Source organism: Aptenodytes forsteri, unplaced genomic scaffold (assembly GCF_000699145.1).
Source record: "Aptenodytes forsteri isolate BGI_AS27 unplaced genomic scaffold, ASM69914v1 Scaffold2, whole genome shotgun sequence".
Lineage (NCBI taxonomy): Eukaryota > Metazoa > Chordata > Aves > Sphenisciformes > Spheniscidae > Aptenodytes > Aptenodytes forsteri.
Window position 1 is genome coordinate 982,723 of NW_008795695.1, and position 20,950 is coordinate 1,003,672.

The 20,950-nt window shown below is 39.1% G+C and overlaps 1 protein-coding gene across 1 annotated transcript in view; it reads left to right on the plus strand.

Moving 5' to 3' along the window:
* The window catches only part of CHODL (chondrolectin), a 26,216-nt gene extending 5,486 nt beyond the window's left edge, over positions 1–20,730 (plus strand). Inside the window, exons 2-7 of the mRNA XM_009283056.1 lie at positions 9,119–9,431; positions 10,200–10,357; positions 13,740–13,787; positions 14,171–14,254; positions 15,938–16,040; positions 20,191–20,730. Coding sequence (XP_009281331.1) covers positions 9,119–9,431; positions 10,200–10,357; positions 13,740–13,787; positions 14,171–14,254; positions 15,938–16,040; positions 20,191–20,275 — 791 coding nt within the window. The 3' untranslated portion in view covers positions 20,276–20,730. The remainder of the gene's footprint in view (positions 1–9,118; positions 9,432–10,199; positions 10,358–13,739; positions 13,788–14,170; positions 14,255–15,937; positions 16,041–20,190) is intronic.
* The last annotated feature ends 220 nt before the right edge of the window (positions 20,731–20,950 follow it).

Consider the following 20,950-nt stretch of genomic DNA (forward strand, 5'->3'; position numbering starts at 1 on the left):
CTGTGTGGTGCTCAGTTGCCGACTGAGGTTAAACCACGACAGTGTGTTTTTTTCTTTGTGAAATGAGTGAATAAGCCTATCAGTGCTTGGTGAAGATGGCAGCCTTTCATGCAGGCAGGTATTCCAGTTCCCAGTACATCAAGAACAATCCTGTGTCTGAAACACCACATCCCTGATTTTGAAAATCCAGACAAATTTGTAGTCTGCTCTGGGGAAGGAAGACAAATCATCCCAGTGCTTTATTCAACACAATGAAAAACTTAGATAAGTTTTGCAGGACAAGGAATCCTTGCTTGCATCTTCCCAAGACCTAGAACAGTGCAGGTTCTGAGCACATAGAGGCCTTAACAAACCTCCCCAAAAATAATCTATTTAGATCAATACTTGTCATCAGTGTTCATATGTATATTTTTTTAACCACCTATTTTACTAACCAGCTATCTTGCTGCAATATGCAGGGAAGCTATCAGATTTCATTTTAATTGCATTTGTATTCAACCAGATGGCAAAATCCAGGTGTTAGTGATATTCTTTAATATTCAAATCAGCATTGCTCAATGCTCCTTTACAGGCTGTCTCCTTTCTGATTGCTCAGTTTTGTAAAAGTGTAGCTATTATGGGTCTATCGAGAACAGATGTCATTCAGAAATAACCAAGTCAACTCCTTGTCCCCAAAAGCGCTTGGAAGCACAATAGCATAACTAGTGAAGGCTGACATACAGGTGAAAACTTAATTTCAGCAATAAATGAACTGAGAATCACTTCCCATGGCAAAAGGGAAAATAAAGAAGACTGGGACAAATGCTTCTTGTGTAGCTTCATATTCTGCATAACTGTACTAAATCTCTGTGTGAATGGTGTAATACAGTACTTTCTTTTTACTTACAACTTCCATTGTCTGCTGTTTTCTCTCTCTGCAAGAGTTGCATTAATCCTAGAGATGGCTGTTTGGCTGGTGTCTGAGGACCTCTATCATCATCTTTGCTAATTCACAAGATATGGGATGGTTAATGGCTAAAGATAGATTATCTGGCCTGTGTTTGAGAAAGAATAGAAAGAATTTGCCTTTTACGTATCATTTATACATGCTATCTATACATCTGTAATTTTTACATGCTAATGCCTAAGAATTTAACAACAAAGGGACTCCATTATGACAAGTATTGTAAGAAGCCTGGCTAATAGATGAGTTTTGCTTACGAGAGGTTGGGGCCAGCCTCTGTTGAGCCACCTTAGACATTGTCTACATGCTAATGACTATATAATATGATGTATACAAACTGTCTGCCTGTACACATATCTACTTGAAGTGCAGCTACTTAATAGGCAAATGTGGCCCTCAGTTATTTGATATGACCCCTTAAAAGGGACTTGGAACCTTTGGACATTTTTCACAAAAGAAAAATCACTTTAGAGAAACTGTATTATAACAATTAGGCATAACCCCTAATCCAGAAAAAGTATAAATCAATAATGAATGTCTCTTCTCTCTGCAGAAGGGTGGGAGGAAAAAGTACCTATTAAGGTATGGAAGAGTTAGCTATGAAGATATTAATACAGATACAGGCTGGTGTATGATCTGTATAGCGGTTTTTGTTTAAATGGCAAATTTGTGAGCACACAAAATTCCTTAAGCTGCTCAGGATCGTGAGCTGAGCAACATCTGTGGTTTGAATACTGACTCAACTAGAGAACGATGTGTCTTCAGTATTACAAACTTTGGGACAGAAGATGGCAATTTGCTTTTATTATAAATGAAGACAGAACGTAATTATGAAATCTTATCACAGTAGTATTTTTTTTTTAAAAACTAATATGAATCATCAAAAAAACAAATTAAATTCAGTAGATGGACACAAATATGATGCAGTAAAACATCAACAGCAGTAACATAATATATCAAAACATGACCAGCAGCTGAACCCCATCAAAATCTGACTGGATAATACAAAGGTCAGTTGACAAGATGCATCAGTTTTGAATCAAAATGTGATTAGGAACACTTAATACCTTTTAGCCTCTTACTGGCCACATTCTGAAGTGCATTACTGGGACTTGGCATGGAGCACCCTGTGGCACAGGGACAGGTGAAAACAAATTGTGCCCAGTGTCCTGCATGCTGGTTACATAGCCCCTGAGGTCAATGTGCTCACACAAGCTCAAGACCAAGACTAGTCTTGTTAACATAAGAAGAGAAATACTATCTAGACAGTGGAATATTTTGGTTAATTTACATAGATTTCTGTCTTACTATTATTTCATGATCACTTTCACTTAAGTCCTTGTTCCTTTATTTTGTAACTTTATTTTCAGAGGCCTCCATCAGCCTCATGCTGACCTTTGGGGCTCTGGTTAGTGTTAAATATTTCACATTCCTTTGTACCAAATGCTCCTCTGTGTTTTCTGCTGAATCCAGTCCCTTGGGAAGAAAAAAGTCACAGTATGAAAACATAATGGACTTTTCTACAGCAGGCTTTGTGCATTCCTTTGTTCTCTCCTTGCATGTGCTATGCACATTGCAGCTGCTGTTCCCCACTAATCTAGGTGGATGCTAATGGACTGTGGGTTAGTTTATGAGGTTCAAGAGGAAGAGGGATGGGATTTACCAGCAGGGAGTTTATCTTCTACCAGACATCTTCAAAACCTCCAGCTGAGTCATGTTTGTTACTTAGGATAACCTTTGTGCCTCTCATGGCCCATGGGGGTGTAGTTAGGACTGAGCCTGATGCTCTTAGGGAGATGAGTCTTTGAGCTGGGTACTTTATCAGTAATTTTGCCTCTGAATGACATTTGGCTATAACTTCTGTCATGACAGACCTAAAGGAACCTATTATTTCTGTTTAATGAAGCATCATTATTAAAACATAATGGAGACATAACTGATTGAAATACCAGCTGAGAATTTGCTTGTTTCTCCTTTTCTTGAAGGAGATTTTTTTTCCCCTGCAGAATTATCTGCGGAAATGTTTTAACTAAGTATCAATTATTTCAACTAAAAGCTATCTTTGTTTTAATGTTGATATCAAAACGTTCTACTATGGAGCTGCTGTGTGACACCCAAAGATTAAAACTGATCCATATGGATGGAAATGGTATCTAGCACTTCTTAGAGCAAGTACTGTACACTTGTTTTCTTCAGCTGATGGGATGGTGAGACGTGAGCGCAAGGGAATTTCAGCCAGTTCAGTTTCTCTGCAGTAGGCAACTAGAGCTGCTAAGGCTGCGGGAACAGGGCCAGAGCTATGTTGTATGGCTGGTGTATGCAGGAGAGGTAGAAAGAACAAACCTGGAGACATTTCCATTAAGGAAAGTGGGGAGGTGTAATCTTGCAGTTTTGCAACTGGGAAAAAAGAGAACAGTCTTTGTCTGTCAGTTAGTTGTTGCTTCAACACAGCACTTTCCCTCAGTAGGCAAGAAAGCAATTGTTGATGAAAAGGTAAGGTGTGGGTTCATGACACCAAGCCAAGTGCGTGTCTTGCCTATTTCTATGCCTCTTTCTGACCAGGGTCTGGGCTGTTCTGCTTGGGTGAGGGAAGGTGGGTCAAGGATTAAGGAGATGATACACTCCATGAAAGGAAGGATATAAGCACTCCACCTTCACATCTGCAGATAGTCAGGTAGGGTTGGTTGAAACCTTAACTTGTCTGAGCATTTGTAAGAGAAAACAGTAAGAATGAGTTCTTAGATCTTATTAAATTAATTAGTTAGATCTTTGATCTCATGCTGAAGGGAGGACTAAATACAGCAACATGCTTTTCTTTTTTCCTTTCTGGATACCCTGTGATGAAACAATGTTTTCCTTCATGTTTTCTTTCATCTCTCAAGCAGCACAGGGCAGATTCTGTGGAAAGGTTGTAAAGGTCTAACTTGCCTATATTTATTCACATTGCATAGTATCTTAGCCTGATTCATTCTAATAGACTTGCTTACAAATCTAGTTTCTATTCAATTGTGACAGAAAAATTGGAATTCAATTTATGCAGTTGAAATAACAAATGTTGCTTTAGAATTAACAGTGGAGTCTTGTCTGCTGCAAAGACGTTAGAGGAAGGTAAAATAGCCCATAGTTAATGTTTCCATACTTATCTTGTCTGCTATACACTGTGGCCCGTTCTGTAATTTTTCACTGGTAAATTATTTCTGCTTTGTGTTTCAGAAATTAGTAGTGAGAGAAAGCTGTAAAAAATGGAGCTTGAAAACTTGACACCTCAGCATGCTCTGAGAAGAGCACTAAAACGTCAACTGATTTGCCAGCTATTAAGGCACAACTGCAGATTTCCATTAACACATTGAACTAGCTCCGCTACAGGAGATAAAAGTCCCCTTCAAAAGAAGAAAGAAAAGATTCAGAGTAGGTCATTGCCTAAACACAGGGACTAAATTAACTAGAACAAAAAAAAATTCACAGCTTCTTCAGGAAAGCTTACTACTCTGCATCACATACTTCATTCACACCGGATGGGTCTTCATGCCAAGTATTTCTTGGTTTCTTGCTGTTTTCTCTGTTGTTTTCTAGAAATATATTCTTGCACAAATGATCAGCCTGTAAGGAGGAAATTATTTCTTTTGCCACAGGTGTAGAGAGCAACAAATGAAAGAGAAGTAATTTAGGAGTTGGATTGTACGCAAATTTTCACTTGTTCAATTCTTTCACTTTATAATACTTGATTTTAGAGTTATTTAACCCTGCACAAACATCTGCAATAACAATGGTATCCTCAAAAATGATTCAGATCACTTTAGGGGAAGGAAAAAAAAGTCTTCACACCAAGTTTTAAGATTTTAACTCACTAACCCTTTCAGATAAACCCTTGGGTACAGATTGGGCCTTCACATCTGTATTCTGGATGGCTCCAAGAGGGCTTCCTGCTCCGAGTGTACAACAGTAGCAAGCTGTTACTGGGCACGTATTAGGGGCTGCAGTGGCACCTGTTGAGCAGCTCTGCCGCCGTTGTGCATCACAAGTGCCTGTCCTTCTCCTCCCTGCTCCGTATAGTCCCACCTGCTTTCCTCAGCTTGGTGTGGGTGATGGAGCTGAGCCTTGATACTGATGCAACCTCCGTATTGGACCAGTACGCAGCACACCTTACGGCTTACGGACAGGAGCCTTATAGCATCTCAGAAACAGCACGTGCCTCCATGCAGCGGCTGACTGAGAGATAAGTACCCTGAAGAAGCTTGGTCAGTTAGCCAGCAAGGACCCATTTGTCCTGTTGGAGAGGTCATTTGATTCAGGTTTTGGGAGAGTCACAGAAGAGCAGAGACTGCATGAGAACAGAGGGTGAGGGGGCCATTTCAGCCACCTGAGAAACACACGGGAAGGGGGACGGATGCATGTGTTACGGATGGAAATCTAGCTACTTTGCCATGAATGGGAGGTGCAGCACAGGAGTTGAGATCGGTAGTGGCCAGCCCACTCATCTCAGTGGACTGAACGTTCCTGCGTGACTGAAATCATGACAGGGATATTTTGATACCTGAATTTGCTCATAACTTACTACTGGGTGTCAAGGAGCAGTATGTGCACAGAACGAAAGGAATCATGAAAGAGTGTATTTTTAAAAATTGTCTGGGAAATAAAAAGAACAAGACAATGGACAAAGGACTCTCCATAAATCTGTATATACATCTTGAATTAATGCTTTGAATCCAATCTTTAGTTACAGGGAGAGGTGTGGTCCCTTTTCCTTATAAATGATTAGTGTCCTACATAATTCAGTGCTAGCCTTTGGATGTTTGCACTGTTATGTACATATGTGTACTCTGGCAATAAGCCATTGTCACTCACCCAGTGGTGAGGATCAAAATGTTGATCAGCTCCTCCTTCACTGTGCACTCTATCCTGTCAATGAGACAGAGCTCCTGGGGAAAATAAAAAGGTGATGATCACGTTAACAGAATTTGAATTGTAGCATTATAGGTGAAGGGAATGAGCTGTGCAGCTTTCGTTCTTGCACTTCCCACTTTTGAGCATTTAGAGTTATTACTTTGTAACTCTTCTTTTTTTGTATTTTTTCTTTTTGTTCCAAGAAGTCTTACAAAGAAACCCATTATTTTATATGCATCTCTAACAAGGGGTCTGCCCCTTGATTCTTCAGCATCATTGCCCAGCTTGGACTATGGCTCTTACTACATTCATTGATAGCAAGGCTCTTAACCTATATGAACAAAGGGAAATGGCAGGAAAGGAATCGGGACATACGCAGCGTTGTCAGGACATTGTCAGAGAAAGTCCAAATAGGTGCTCTCTTCCTTATCTCAGAGCCTAGCTTTTTCCACAGATACCTGTGGCACAAGTTTGTCCTTACATTAGGTTATAGAATCATAGAATCATAGAATCATTGAGGTTGGAAAAGACCTCTAAGATCATCGAGTCCAACCAGCAACCCAACACCACCACCCACTAAACCATGTCCCTAAGCACCTCATTTACGCATCTTTTAAATACCTCCAGGGATGGTGACTCAACCACTTCCCTGGGCAGCAGCGCCACGTATACTCATCTTCTAAAAGCCTCCAGGGATGGTGACTCACCCACTCCCCTGGGCAGCCTCTTCCAGTGTTTAACCACTTAAAGAAATTTTTCCTTAACTTCCTTTATTCTTGTTCCTGGTTCCTGTTGGCAGACTAACTACTGATAAACAAGTGACTTTTTATAAGTCTGTCTGCCAAGCCTAAGTAAGAATGAGACCGCAAAGACGCTTCTCTTACTGACAGTCCTTCTCTCAGATGAACTTTAATAGGGTATCATAAAGAAAAGGTTTCAGAGATTTTTTTTTTTTAGAAAGATTACAAGAATCATAGGGAACACTAGAAAACTAAACATAGTTTATCCCTACTGCCCCTATAATTTAGCTTTCCACAATAAAAAAGATCCCAAAATAAGGGTTGCTTTCAGATTTAGCTAAAAGTCATGGGATCATCCTGTTTTTATGTTCCTATATTCATGCAGCTTTGATACAGTCTGCTTATTCTCTGCAAATTCTTGAAACTATGCTCTGTGCAAATATAGAGAAGTCTTCAGTCAGCTCTTGTGCTGTACGCAATCTGCTATGGGAAGTATGCTACTTGTCATTAAATATGAAAATGAAGCAACACTAAAGCAAGAAGAATTAACTTTATTGTATCTTTTAGGCTTTTTTGTTCACTTCCATGTATATTCTTTGTGTATAGAAAAGCACTGGCTTAAAAAGCTTAAGTACAGCTTAAGTCATAGGATGATGTTGTTGTTTCCCAGTGACAAATTACAATTTTTTTTTTTAAGGTAAAACAGGATGAAACCTGTTCAAAGGTAAAGCCAAAGTGAGTCGTGTATCTGGGTTTGCTGAAGAGTGGGAGTAAATACAAGATTTTCAAATGCAAAACTGACATGGTGCAATAAAATACTGTCCTTGCCAAATTTTTCAGTAAGATGATAAAACTTGTTGATTTCTAAACAATCTAGATAATGCCTGGTAGTTCTTATTACTCTGGTATCCTTCAGTAATTCTTACTTAGTTAGCAAAATAAGTTCTCCTACTTCTCTTCTCCAATGATAAATTTCCATACTGAAAAAACTTGAGTTTTTAAGAGAGGTTTAGCTTATTTCCTTATATTTAGAACCCTTCTCCTGTCCCTAAATAAACATACTGGAGTTCAGTTGCAGCTGATAAGGTCTTGTATACGTTGAATAAACTCTAGAGAATCTCACTACTTGAAGAAGACTATAATTATTTTTCCTTTTTAGGAAAAAGGCATGTGTCTTTCTCAGCCAAAGAACTGGAAGGAATAAACATTATTTTGTCATTTGGCTTTTGATTCTTTCCACAGACATAACTCTGAAGGACAAGGAAAAAATGGTGTGAATGCAGTAGATCTAGTGCTTTATGAAAGCATCACAGATAGTATTGTGATACCTGCTAATATCTGGAGTTTCTGTTGGCTGGGTTAGGGGATGTTAAGAGTGTGGCCGCCTCCTCCAGCACCTCCAGTCCCGGGACTCCCTCCTGCCCGGCCGCTGGTGCCCATCCCGGTACCCAGGGCCTCCCTCTGAGCAGAGGGATGTGGCTGCTGCTTTCCCCTTTGCTGGTTCAACCAGTAGCAAAGCTGAGCAGGTATCCCAGTGCCACGCAGACAGGACAGTGACACAGCCAGCACACAGATTGCCACAGACAAGGCGCTGCCTTCAGCAGCACCCACATGCAGGACCCATATAAACATAGACAGCCGAGTCCCCTCCTCCTCGTCGGCTGGCAGAGATAGAAGGGAAGGCACATGTCCAGATACTCCCCCGCCCCCCCCATTTTACATGTGAACAGCCCCTTTTATACTTCTTTCTGTCCATTCCCCCTTTGTTCCTCCCCATTCCCTAACTCTGCATGGCCCCTCATCAGATTGCATAGTCCCACCAGTTGCAAAGTTTTGCCTGCAGTTTTTTGATAGTCCACCAATTAGTGCATCTGATGAGGTAGGGTTTTTTCTTGTCTTTTTCTTCATTATGTTTTCCTGTCAGGTTTGTGTCTGTATATTTTGTTCCATTTCTTATTATTCCTTTTTGCGCCGAAAAAAGTCATTGACCATATACCCTCAAAGGAGCAGACACTCTCCTTGCACACACCCTTACAGGTCCTTGTGAGGTCCTTGTGAATACACCCTCTCAAGGTGGGATAGCAGAATCAGGAAACTGCTAGCTTCTTCTTGCCACTAAAATTGAGAATTTAAAAATTTTTTTTTTCCTGATCAGATAGCTTTGATTACCAAATAGAAGTGGAGTTGGTCCATTAGTATGAAATAGTTAAGAAAATACCCTCCAAACAGATCCTGGCTTTAACAGAGGGGCCTGATGGTACAGTCGTTAAAGTAGAGAACATTTTTCTAGAAGTTAGTGGGAGTCTTCGGTGTCTTGGAGAGTTTCACAGGCCTTGGGAAGAAAGCCATAGATTCCCATGAACTGTATGATATTTGCAATTTAAATTAAAGCTAAGGTTTTCAGCAGTCAGCATATCACCGTGAGTCCTTTCAGACAGGGGCACAAGAAAAAAACCTACTGTCCTTCTCCATCACTGTATGCATGCTGTGCTATATTTTTTTTGCAGTTGTGATATTCATTACTGAACACTCTCATATTTATATTTTTCAGGTCAAAAGGTTTGCTATGGTGACTTCAAGCGCTCTTGTTACAAGTTAGCTTATTTCCAGGACTTGTCTAGACGTGTGGGCTTTCAGGAGGCCCGCCAAGCTTGTGAAATTGATGGTGGGGCTTTACTGAGCTTGGAAAGTGAAGCTGAGCAGCAACTAATAGAAAACATGTTGCAAAACCTTACTAAATCAGGCTCTGGGATTTCTGATGGTGATTTCTGGATTGGGTTGTGGAGAAGTGGCGATGGACTAGCCACCTCAACTGCTTGCCCTGACCTCTACCAGTGGGCTGATGGAAGTAATTCACCATTCAGGTAAGTCTGTAAAACTGCTTATTGAGAAGGTTTCATGAAAAGAAATGGAGAGTGAAATGCCTGGCAAGTCAAGTCTTCTGTAAAGAAGCTTGAAGACTTGCTGCCCCGTGAAGTTAGTAGCATCCCTCCTTAACTTCTCCAGATAAAGGGGAGCTGGCAACCAGGGTTTTGAATTTGAAGCTGTAAAAGGACGGCATAGTGTGGCTTCACCCTACAATTTTCTTTGCTCCCATCTCATGAATCTGCCTCTGTATGGCTTTTGGAGGTTTTTCTGCCCCACATAGAGGATTTAGGATGTGGTGTGAAAGCAGGCAGACAAATTCTGCAAGACTCTGGCCACCTCCAATCAGGGAGCCAGCCAGCAAGTAAATTAATGCATGTTACTTACTGTAAATTGTTCTGTTTCTACCCTGTCTTTTGAAAAGCCTTTAATTTCCTGATTAAGCCAAAGGCCAGAGTAGCAGCAAATCACAGGAGTCAGGACAACAAGACAGGTAAGAGTCAGATAGGAGGGAAAATGGGTAACAGAGCAATATAGTGTTATTTCTGCAGAGGTGCTTTGACAGGTCAGATTTTTTTTTAAGATCCAGAGGTGTGGAGCCCAGGCCCTAAACTCCTTTCACAGAGGAGTTGTGGGAAATGCAGTATATCTTTGAAGAGGATGAGGCCGTTGGGGTTGACATATTTCCATTGATGTAAACTCCTTTCCTTGGCATCCTGATGAGCCTTACCTTCAAAATTTGAAAGTTTTTCTTTGTGTACCGCTAGAAATTGGTATACAGATGAGCCTTCCTGTGGAAGTGAAGCCTGTGTTGTGATGTATCATCAGCCAACTGCAAACCCTGGTCTGGGAGGGCCATACCTTTATCAATGGAATGATGATAGATGCAACATGAAGCACAATTTTATCTGCAAGTATGGCCCAGGTAGGTGAAACTAAAGTTATATTTCTCAGGTGGGATGCTTTCTTAGAAAAACAATTGCCTCTTGTTTTGTGAGGGAATCTACAAATGTCTTGTGGCCACACCTTTAGGCCTGCCTGTGGTACTGATTCCTTTGGTGTGTGAGTGTCTGAGCTGACATCAACAAGGGATGTAATATATCAAATCTAGTGATAATTTAAGTAAATCTACCTGTATCCAACAAGAATGTTTTCAAGTTTAGCTTCACTATCATGCATTCCCAGGTTTACTTTGATTTAACTCGTTCACTGATTATTTTATTCTCCACAAAGTGTTTTAAGCGGCCATTTTCTACTTCCCTTGCTCACTATCAATCAAGTAGGATGATCAAGATATCTCTTGGTCGTACTGTAAAAAAGTTACATTGTCCTTGTAGTTGCAGACCTCTAACATTTTATACCAGCTTACGTGTGATGGCTGTTTCTAAAAGTTTTGGCTTAAAGAAAGAAAATAGAAGTCGAGAACAGCATGAAGAAAATTCTGCATTTGTGCGTGAAGACTTATAGATATGAAAAGCAGATGCACACTAGTTCAGATGGTGACAGAAAAAGCCAGATCTCAGGCAATTTGCCTGTACTTCCAGACATGACATAGATTCTGTATGTGTCAGTAGAGGAAGCATTAACTATAAACTAGAACTTTGTGCAAACAGAAAAAGGACATGAAAAGTAAACTTTCAAGCTGAACCTGTAACAGTTTCTACTTTTGGTGGTACTTACAGTAAATGCAAACATGTTTTTCAGCAGGATCATGCAAATATTTTCAAATAATTTATGGTATGTCTGCTTTTCAAAAACTAATCTGAAAGTCAGAATGCGTATGAAATCCTACTCTTAGCAGCTATTTGAGCTACCTAATTGTGCAGTTTCCTACTTGCTTTCTCTATGCTCATGATCTAGCAATAATCACACTCTTTGTAGAGATCCATCTGTCTATAGAGATCCAGCCTATTCTTCCTCCAGTTTTGGTGGATAGATAGCTTTCTCACTGTCTAATATCTTAATGGGGATATTAATGGCAATTAATATTGCAAGCAAATTTTAAATACTTGGAAGGCTTGATATACCCACAGATTTCACCCCCACCCCCCAAATCGGTTCCTGCTTCTAAAATTATTAGTGACTATCACTGTCTTACGGTGATCGGTTATCATCTCGGTCACACAGGCCATTCAAGGTACTGTGACATATACAATTTTATCACTTTTACAACTCATCACAATTATTTTAAATAAGAGAACACAATAGAAATGTTTTAAGTTGTTAAAATAACAACATTTTTATGTCAGAAAATGCAGGTTTGATTAAAAGGGCTCAGTTTCAAGTATATTTCACACCTTTAAAAACAAATTTAAGTGAAATAATTATTCTGTAATAATGAACTACTACCATTCTAGTTGTGATGTGATAAAGAATTGTTTTTTCCTATTGCTTTCACCGTCTGAAAAAATGCCAAGTATTTTGGATTGGCAGAAAACAAAGTGATAACAGTAACAATGAAAATGAATTTGTATTTCTTTCACTATGTAGAAATAGATTACTAGTGTATAATGAGGCATATAATAAGGCAAACAATATATAGGTAGTTTATTATTAGGACTGACATTGTTATGCAGCTAAATACAGTACTGCTGAATTGTAGCTATTTACTTTTCAAGCTGTTGGAATTGTGCTCTTTAGCAAAACAGACTATTCTCCAGAAATGTATTTTTCTATCACATGGAGAAGAAGAGTAGATGCATAAATGTATATAAATAGTTATATGACATTTTTTTCACTGCCTGAAGAAAGTGCAACAGTGTTTGTAAGAAAATTACATTTGCTACCTAAAACCTAGTGAGACTTACAAATGACCTTTCCCCCCACCCTCAAATCACTGTAATAGCTTCAATGCCAGCCATTTGCAATACAAAATATATCCATTTTACCAGGATGATTGAAGTGCCACATGCATGTTGAATTTCACTTTGTTATCTGAGTACATTGTTTTTCCACAACTTTCCTGTCTGTTTTGAGTATATGGTGTATGATACCAGTCGTAGGCCAAAACGCAGAGGTCGTAGGATGAAGCTGCATCTGATTGTGTCAGCAGCAAGTTCAGGGCAGTGCTTGTTAGGCAGTCTTACTCAAGCAGCAACTACATTTCTGGTAGTCACTTTCATTTTTCTAAGCCCTTTTTATAGTACCTCCCTTGACAGCATTTACTTTTGGAATGTTCAGTCTGGCTTTAGAACATATTGATCATTCAGTGATCTTAAATTTAATTATAGGTTGGTAATTGCAACCACATTTAGTTCCTGTCCCGCTCCTGTAGGTTTGATTATGCAATCAAATTAAAAACTCATCTCCTCTTCTGCTGTCTAGGGCCAGCAAATCAGTTCTTTGTGGTATTTTGATATCTTTCTTCATATATGGCCAAACATAGCCAGTTTTTACCAGAGTAGACGAAATAATTGCCTTTGTTCTAGCAGGCTTTATTGCTTCTTCGATTTCTCCCAGCATTTTGTGTTTATCAGGACACTCGGAACTGCAGGCTTATAGCACTATTATGTTAATATAATCTTCTGATAAAGGAATGGTATTCAAACAATCATGCAGATTCCACTCCTATGCCCATCCTTTCAATATGAGCTAATTATTTCTGTAGCCTCTGTAAAATCTTACTTGTAACAATAGCCGTAAGTAAACTTGCAAGCCTCTGCAATACAGCTCAAAGCCGTGAATTGGTTCTCTAGTTTCTGATGCGTTACAAGAAATATGATACTATCATTCCTCTTTTGGTGATTTCACTTCCTTATGTGATGTATTAGGACCCACTGCCCATAATTTGTATTTTAGGGCTGCCTCTTGCAAAACCAAACTACATGAAGCTGACACCTAACCTCAAAAACTTGTGCTGCTTTGTTTTGCTTCATAGCCAATGTTCTGTAAGCATTAGTCTGAAAATGTGAATAAGATTTAGGTATTAATCAAGAACACTTCCTCTCTTACATTGTTTTAGGATTGCCTGCACAAATGAAACTTTGAATATGTTAGGAGTTTTATGCAGCACAAGAAATTAAGGGATTCGGTGATGTAGCCAGTAACCTAGCAGAAGCCACCAAGAGTTGGAACTAGGATAAACTATAGCCCTTTTCTAAGGACCAAACCAGTATGAACCAGAAGTGATTTGACACTAGTTTGCAAATAGTCTTTGGTAAGAAGATTAAATGCTGAAGAATTAAGCAATTATTGTTTTGGAGAATGTATCTAGTTCTGTGATGCTGCATGCAAAATAATGAAAACATCTGTTTTATTACACACATTTTTCATTCTTCAACAATTGATTTCAAATATTGATTTAACAGATAGTGTCTTAGAAAAAGAATTAGGAGACAGAGCGGAGCCAGATTACGGTAAGAAATTTTGAAACATTAAATTGAGTTGCAATGGTAAATACGTAAATATAAGGATCGCCTACAAGAACCTCCAAAATTACTCAAGTTTAACAGGCATAGTTTAGAACTGGAACATATGAAAAATGAATCCTTTAGAGAGCCTTAGCTACAAATATATGGCTGTTATTCAGAATAGCACTGCTCATAATTCTTGTTCCAGATTTAATCCGAATTTTGCAATAAAAACCTATTTACATGTTTATGTCCAGCAGTTCAATCAATCCTGAAAATGTTTATTTTTCCAATATAAATTAAGATGTAATTACTATTAATTTATTTAACAACATAACAGCCATATTTTGTACTCACTGTTTTCATAAAATGTCTGATATCCTTTTCAGGTATTTTTCCAACGGTGCCAGCAGGAAATCCTTATGACACAAGCAAACCAGAAGATCAGTATCACGTTATTGCTACTGAAACAGGTAATGTGTTCATACGAATTTAGTGTTCTGGTAAAAATATTAACAGTGGACTCAATTAAATTAATCTTTAACAATTTCCATTATTGTCAGTGGGAGGAAGCAGTCTATTTCCCCAGGAAGTGCCCTGAAAAAGTATACTTTTGAATAATGTTTCAAGAGTTTTAGTCAGTCCTCTTTGTAACTGTGGAAACAAATAATTTCCATGTCTCCCCAAACTTTGATCCAAATCTACAGTTTAGCAGTCCTTGAACTCTGCACCGTTGTCTCTGACCCTGGTGAGTCTCTGCCAAGATGCAAGATTTCACCAGTGTTTACCCAGCTGTGGAGCGTCTTCTTCTAGGCTGTGGTAACCAGTGCCTTGCCTCTCTCCATCTCCTCCCGACCTCTTCCCCAACATATGTAACAAACATACGATGCCTATATGATCTTTTATATCTGATACCTGGGGCTCACAAAAAAGGCACAAATGAATCTTGCCTAACAGGTAGGAAATTCTGCTTATTTGCAGAATAAGCACTGTGCCATAGCTCCCTCAAGTACCCTGTATTTTAAGGAACACCACGTCCTAAGAGGCGTTAAATGCTTTCCTGAGATTTCTAGCAGAGATGGCTCTTGATATTTTGAAAATGGATACCCACTGCCTAGGAGTGTGCTGTAATGCTCCTAGCTACTTCATTTCACAATTTATGTCCTGAACGGAGTCCTGCGATTCATGAAGAGTTGTAGCATGGCCTTAATTCAAGGAATTGAACATGAGCAACTCAGGATCTTACAGGATTACAGCGGGGGGTTGTGGAAAGCCGGCACTCCCTTTCCACGCTTGTTGGCTGGATTTGAGCCATTTTCCTAACTGATGTTCCTGTTGTTTGTAACTCTGGAGGAATGGATATACTGATGAACTGTATTTTGAAATCAGTAATACTATTTATACAAACCATGCAAAGACTCTGTATCTAAAACTCATAAACAAACCCAACCTGAATATTCACATTTATTCTTGCTAGTGAAAATATGTTCAAAAGAGGCCAATGGGTAAGAAAGTCTCCACAATTTGTACATTAAATGTATACCATTATAAAACATGGGCATATATTTACTGAAAACCAGGCAGGCCCTTTCTGGAAGTTGTAGACCCCATCCTCTATTCTAGGCAGATAATAGAGTCTCAGCTTGTACCATTTCCCACTCCTTTTGCCCAGAGACCCTCAGGGGAGCACCTTTAGCTCTCTCCTCATTAGTCAAGGGCAGTGTATCTTTGTCTTTTAAGGGGAATGGGGAGACAAGAGCAGGGTTTGCTCCTCTTGTGGTCCCGCATGGCTGGGAATCCAACATGCAAGGGCAACTCAGTAGACAGGTTATATGGACTGTAAAAATATCAGGCTGTGAAATGTACTCTATTTATATATTTGAATTTTCAATTACAAAATTGCAAATCTTGTATTGATGCACATATAAAATGTCAGAATTTAAGTCCTTAAGGTATGTTTTGCACATCACTGGAGAAGTACTATTTTATTCTTGATATTGCTGAGTCATCTTTTTGGAGCTCTTCCTGTAGAAGGAATGTATAAATGTTCTTTTGTGTAGGTTAATGTATTGCTGATATTTTACTCCGGATTTTTACTCACGTGGTTAAGAGTATTTCGACATGGGAGACATTAATGAGAACTTTTTGTCTTGTAGGTATCATTCCGAATCTGATTTATGTCATAATACCCACTATACCACTACTGCTGTTGATACTGGTGGCTTTTGGGACTTGCTGTTTCCAGATGCTTCATAAAAGGTAAAATGTACTAATCCAAAATGGTCTTACAATGCAGAATTCATGTTTCCATTGGCAAGCTATTCATACTGGAAGACTGCTTACATCTGCCCCCATATATGCAAATAAGCATCTTTTCATCTATTAAAATCCAAGTAGTTTACAGCTGAACATTCACCATCAGGCTTTTCCACAATGCACTGAAATGGTTCCAGGTCTCTCAAAGTATATTGCCACTAGGACTTCATCTGTTTCTGAAGAAGATATCTTTTGCATTTGATAGGCTGAGCTACTGGCAGCACTTTTACTTCACCTCTTCCATCATGATTACAACCTATACAGCACCCGGGCTTTGGGGAATAATACTGGGGTCCTCACTGATAGAGGGCAAGCTCAAGGACTCACCTCAGTTTCTGACCAAAAGTGCATTTTGTTCCAAGGATAAACCTGAGGGGTCAGTAGCTGTTTAATGCTGTTTCAGTGCACGTCTTATACATACAACAGATGAGCCGCTGGAGCAGACAAATTGAAAACAAAAGGCAAAAACATGTTTTGAGCCACACGCCAGTGCAACTCCTTTGTACGTCATGTATCTGTCAAAGAAGATGCATAAAGTAAATAGACGTGTACATAGATGAAGTATCAGACAGGTGTGTTATTATGCAAATAGGAAACATTTCAGCCTATGAAACAGGATATGTTTTGATCCATGCTTTAAAATTCTTTGGACTTTTTATCTGTCTCAAAATGTGGTATACCAAGATATGACAACATTTTTTTTTTTCTTGAGCTAATCTTTGTGAAAATTTCAGGGATATCTTTCATTCTGCAGGTTTTTTCAGGAAGCGTTCTTAAGTTAATGTAATCCAGAACGGTTTAAACTGAAATCTGTTTTATGGATAAACACTATTTTGGTAAAGTAACAGTGGTAATAAACAGATTTGGAAGCTGTTATCCCTCTTGAAGAGCAGGAATGCTAGTACGGAATATGACATCACTGTTTTAGGAAATTAGAAAAAAAAAAAATTTCCTCCTTACTTTTAGTCTTTATTTTTTCTCAGTGGTTTTTATTTAGCATTTTCTGCAAATAGCTGAAATACCTTATTTCAAGTGAGAAAACACTCCAAATGTCGTCTGCTTATACCTGTATGAGTGAGCGTACGCTGATGTTCGCAGCACTCCTTAGTGATGTGTCTCATTGAAACAAGCGAACATAAAGAAAAGATACTATGAGGTCTGCATCAAAAACTAGTTTTGTTTGTGTTATGCACTTTCCTATAAAGAAAAGGAAAATGTGCACTTTCCAACCTGTCTTATGGCAGGCAAATTCATTGTTGTGAAAGGTTGTATCCACACCTCAGTGCTGGGGCTGTAGAAGGTTGGAAACTCAAAGCAAAAAGAATAATAAAGGAATCATATGTATAACAATAGCAATTTTATAAGTAATCTAAATCTGGAACCCTTATTGCAACAGACCTGGATTTCTTGGTAAGTGTGACATACGTGTTCATACCTTTTCTGGCAGCTCTTTCTCTCCCCAGGAAAGGTTCAGTTCTCGAATACTCCTGGGAAAACAATGAGAGATTCATGGCCCACTGAAATCAATAGAAATAGTAGTGTTGACTTCAGTGGGCTTTGATCAGGCCTTTGATGCTATAGCAGTTAATCCAGAAGTAATTAATCTGAACTTCCAAGATTTAAAAATTGCATGACAGAGATATTGGAAATTCAGCTTGGAAGATTGTACTTTTTCTCTTAGCTGATTAATTTGGTAGATTAAATGATACAAAAATCAGGTAGAAAATGGATTTGAATCAAATCTGGTATTTTTTTCAGAACGTTCATTTTGGGTTGCACCATAGCTTTTAATTAAAATAAAACAAATTTTCTTCAAAATTCATTTAAGTCAAAAGCGGATATTCTGGTATCACCAAAAATGAAGTATTTTCTTTTTTATCTGTTGAAACAGAACTTTGTTTTTAAAAAATGTTTCCCCATCTATTTTCGGTTATATTTCCACATATGACCTACCTTGCAAATCATTTTGGTTCATCACAAATATGCAGTTCTTGGGTAAAAAGCAAATCAAAAAAAGAGGCAACCACTTGAACTGATCATCTGGACACTGTAGAGCCTTAGGAAAGGGATTCTGTCCTGCTGGGGAAGGAGGGATCCCCAACTTCCCAAATGAACCTGACTTCTCATTCTTTTTTAGGCTTCCACAACATGGTGACCTTTCCTCTGAAAGCCACAATCCATGGCCAACCAGGACATGCCTAGCTTGAAAGGTCATGACTAATTTTGCCTGGCGTTGGGCTCTTAAAGGGTAGTAATAAGGCAAAGCAAAACATCTTCCCTGTAGCTAGTAGAAATGATCAGCTCATTCATGCTTAGATGCTCTCCCTTTCATTTCTTCCAGGGAAGCAAGGAGAAACTGCTTCAAAGACCCATCTCCATTATCATCTGAATGCCTTGCAGAAAGTTTAAATTCCAACCTGGTATATTTCTCAGTTTCTATGATTGCATTTGATGGTCAAACCAGCGATATGCTCAAGCTATTTATTGCATCTTCCTTACTTTTCTCGCTAAAGCCTATTTCCTGAACCAGATGTATAGCTGTTGAAAATCAGCGTAGGTTCGCTGAAGATAAGCTCATTTTAAAGAGCTAAAGTTCTGATCCAGGGTATTTGGGAATTGTTCCTGCTGTGTGGCAAGGACTCTCCATTCAAATAATTTCATCATTAATTTACAAAATATGCCTGATTTTGCTGTATTAATCTAGAAGGAAGTAGTGAATCAGTTTCTTAAAGAAAGAAGTGCTGAAACTACTTGATTCATTGCAATTGCTTTGTTTATAGCATTGTGGCCTGATCTAAAGTCCACTGAAACCAATGGGAGTCTTTTCAATTACTCCAATGGGCTCAGGTACATAATGCATTACTTTGTAGGACTTGAGAGGTAAGTCTGGAGGGACTAAAAACTACTGTACCATCCAGCTCCCTCAAAAGTACATTTTAAATCAACTCAGACTCGCTTACATTTACACACCAGGAAAAGAGTAAAACTGAATGTATAGGACTGTTGGGATCTTGACTCTCAGGTTTCCAACTTACAGAATTATGTAGGGCTACTTCTGCTCCTCTGGTTTTTACTTAATTGGGAAAAAACATCAATGTGAAATATTCTGGCCAGAGACTAAAACATTTTGATTGAAATGCAGCTGCAGTGGCTCATGAGGTGCCTTTTCTTTTCAGTAGACTGCAGTGCACTGTCATCTGCCATCTAAGTGAGGAAAGGTGTTGTGGCAGTTGTAGCAGAGATGCTAGCCATGTGGAAAGACTAGCATCAACTTACAGGGTACCTCAGGGCTCCCTGTAAAGATTAGAGTGAACATTTTTGCACTGTTGCAGAGCAAGTACTTTTGGAACCAGTTTTATCTTTTTTATTTAAAAAAACCCAAACACAAAAGCTACTGTGACAGTTTTGAATGAAAACTAGGCCTAAGGAAGCTTTCTACCAGTCATTCATTGCTAGGGGTCTGATTCATGTACCATTACTTCATTAGAAGTTAGGTCAAGCCCCGAAGGGAAGAGGCTTTCTGGTGTACCAGTACACACTGGCACCCGTTAGTGTACCGCGGTCACGGGGGTGCAGCTCCAGGATGTGCGTGGGCAGGGTTGTGGTAGCCCCCTGGGGCGGGTGGGCTGCACCCTGAGCACGTTGGTCTTGGGCTTGGGGGCGTGTGTGCTCCCGTCCCCCATACGTCCCTCCAGGCAAGGGAAGCTCCCAGCCTCCCACCACCCTGGCCAAACAGTGTCCCCACCCATCTCTGAAAGGACCACTCTGTATGAGTAGGTGTGGTTGAATGTGAACTGGGAAAAAAAAATAAATAAAATAAATACGGGCCAAGTCAGTTCAGCTCCTGGGAGGAGCGCTGCTAAGCAGGGTGGTCTGGTAACTTTGGTAACAGTTGCTTACCTCGACCCACTGCTGCGGTGCTATGCTTGGTGCAGCATGGGCACGACCCTTTTGTGGATGGGGAACCTATGCTATGAAAGCAACAAAGATGGCCTTCAAATAGGGGATGAAATATCCAGGTCTGATCACAAACCTGAATCAGGACTGCAAAGGCACACATGCACTGAAAATAGTTTATATTTTTATTTTTCAGTAAAGGAAGAACAAAAACGAGTCCGAACCAGTCCACACTATGGATTTCAAAGACGCCTAGGAAGGACAGCAGCATGGAGGTATAATGATTTACTGACTGAAAACAAAGCAAAAATAACATTTTGCAGTCAGGCTGTATTATAATGTCGTCAAAGAACATTAGCTTGGAATGGCTTGAAAATGCAAAGGATCTACAAGAATGAACTCTAAGCTCCCCCTTGAGGCAAATGTTCAAATCATTTTTATATAATGTTTGATTATTAAGTCAGTAACAAAATATGCCATGCTAAATAAAGGGTATGTGTTTATTTTGCTAAGAGATGTAAGTTAGCTAGTTGTGAGCAATGAAATGAACAGAGCGTTTGAAGTTTTTATGGGGAAATATCTACAATGTATATCAGTTTTAAGATTGTTTGTAGTTAAACAAACCCTCTTTGTTTCCTTTAGTCTCTCATGCATTGTAACGTAGTTGATGTACTGTAAATGGAACTGATAATTTTACAGTGTAACAATTATTTATCTTTGCATAAATGTTTGATACAAAATATTTGTTTAGTATTTATTTGCACACTTAACACAGTTTTTGATCCTCAGGCACACAAATTATTTTATTACACATTAACATGGTCACTAGCAGAGATAGCCACCATGTTGTGACATTGATCTGATGTGGCAAAATTCAAGGATTCATAAAAGTCATTTGCTGTCATATAATGAATCCGCGTTGCCAGGGAATGACCGTAACTTTTTGACATATTGGT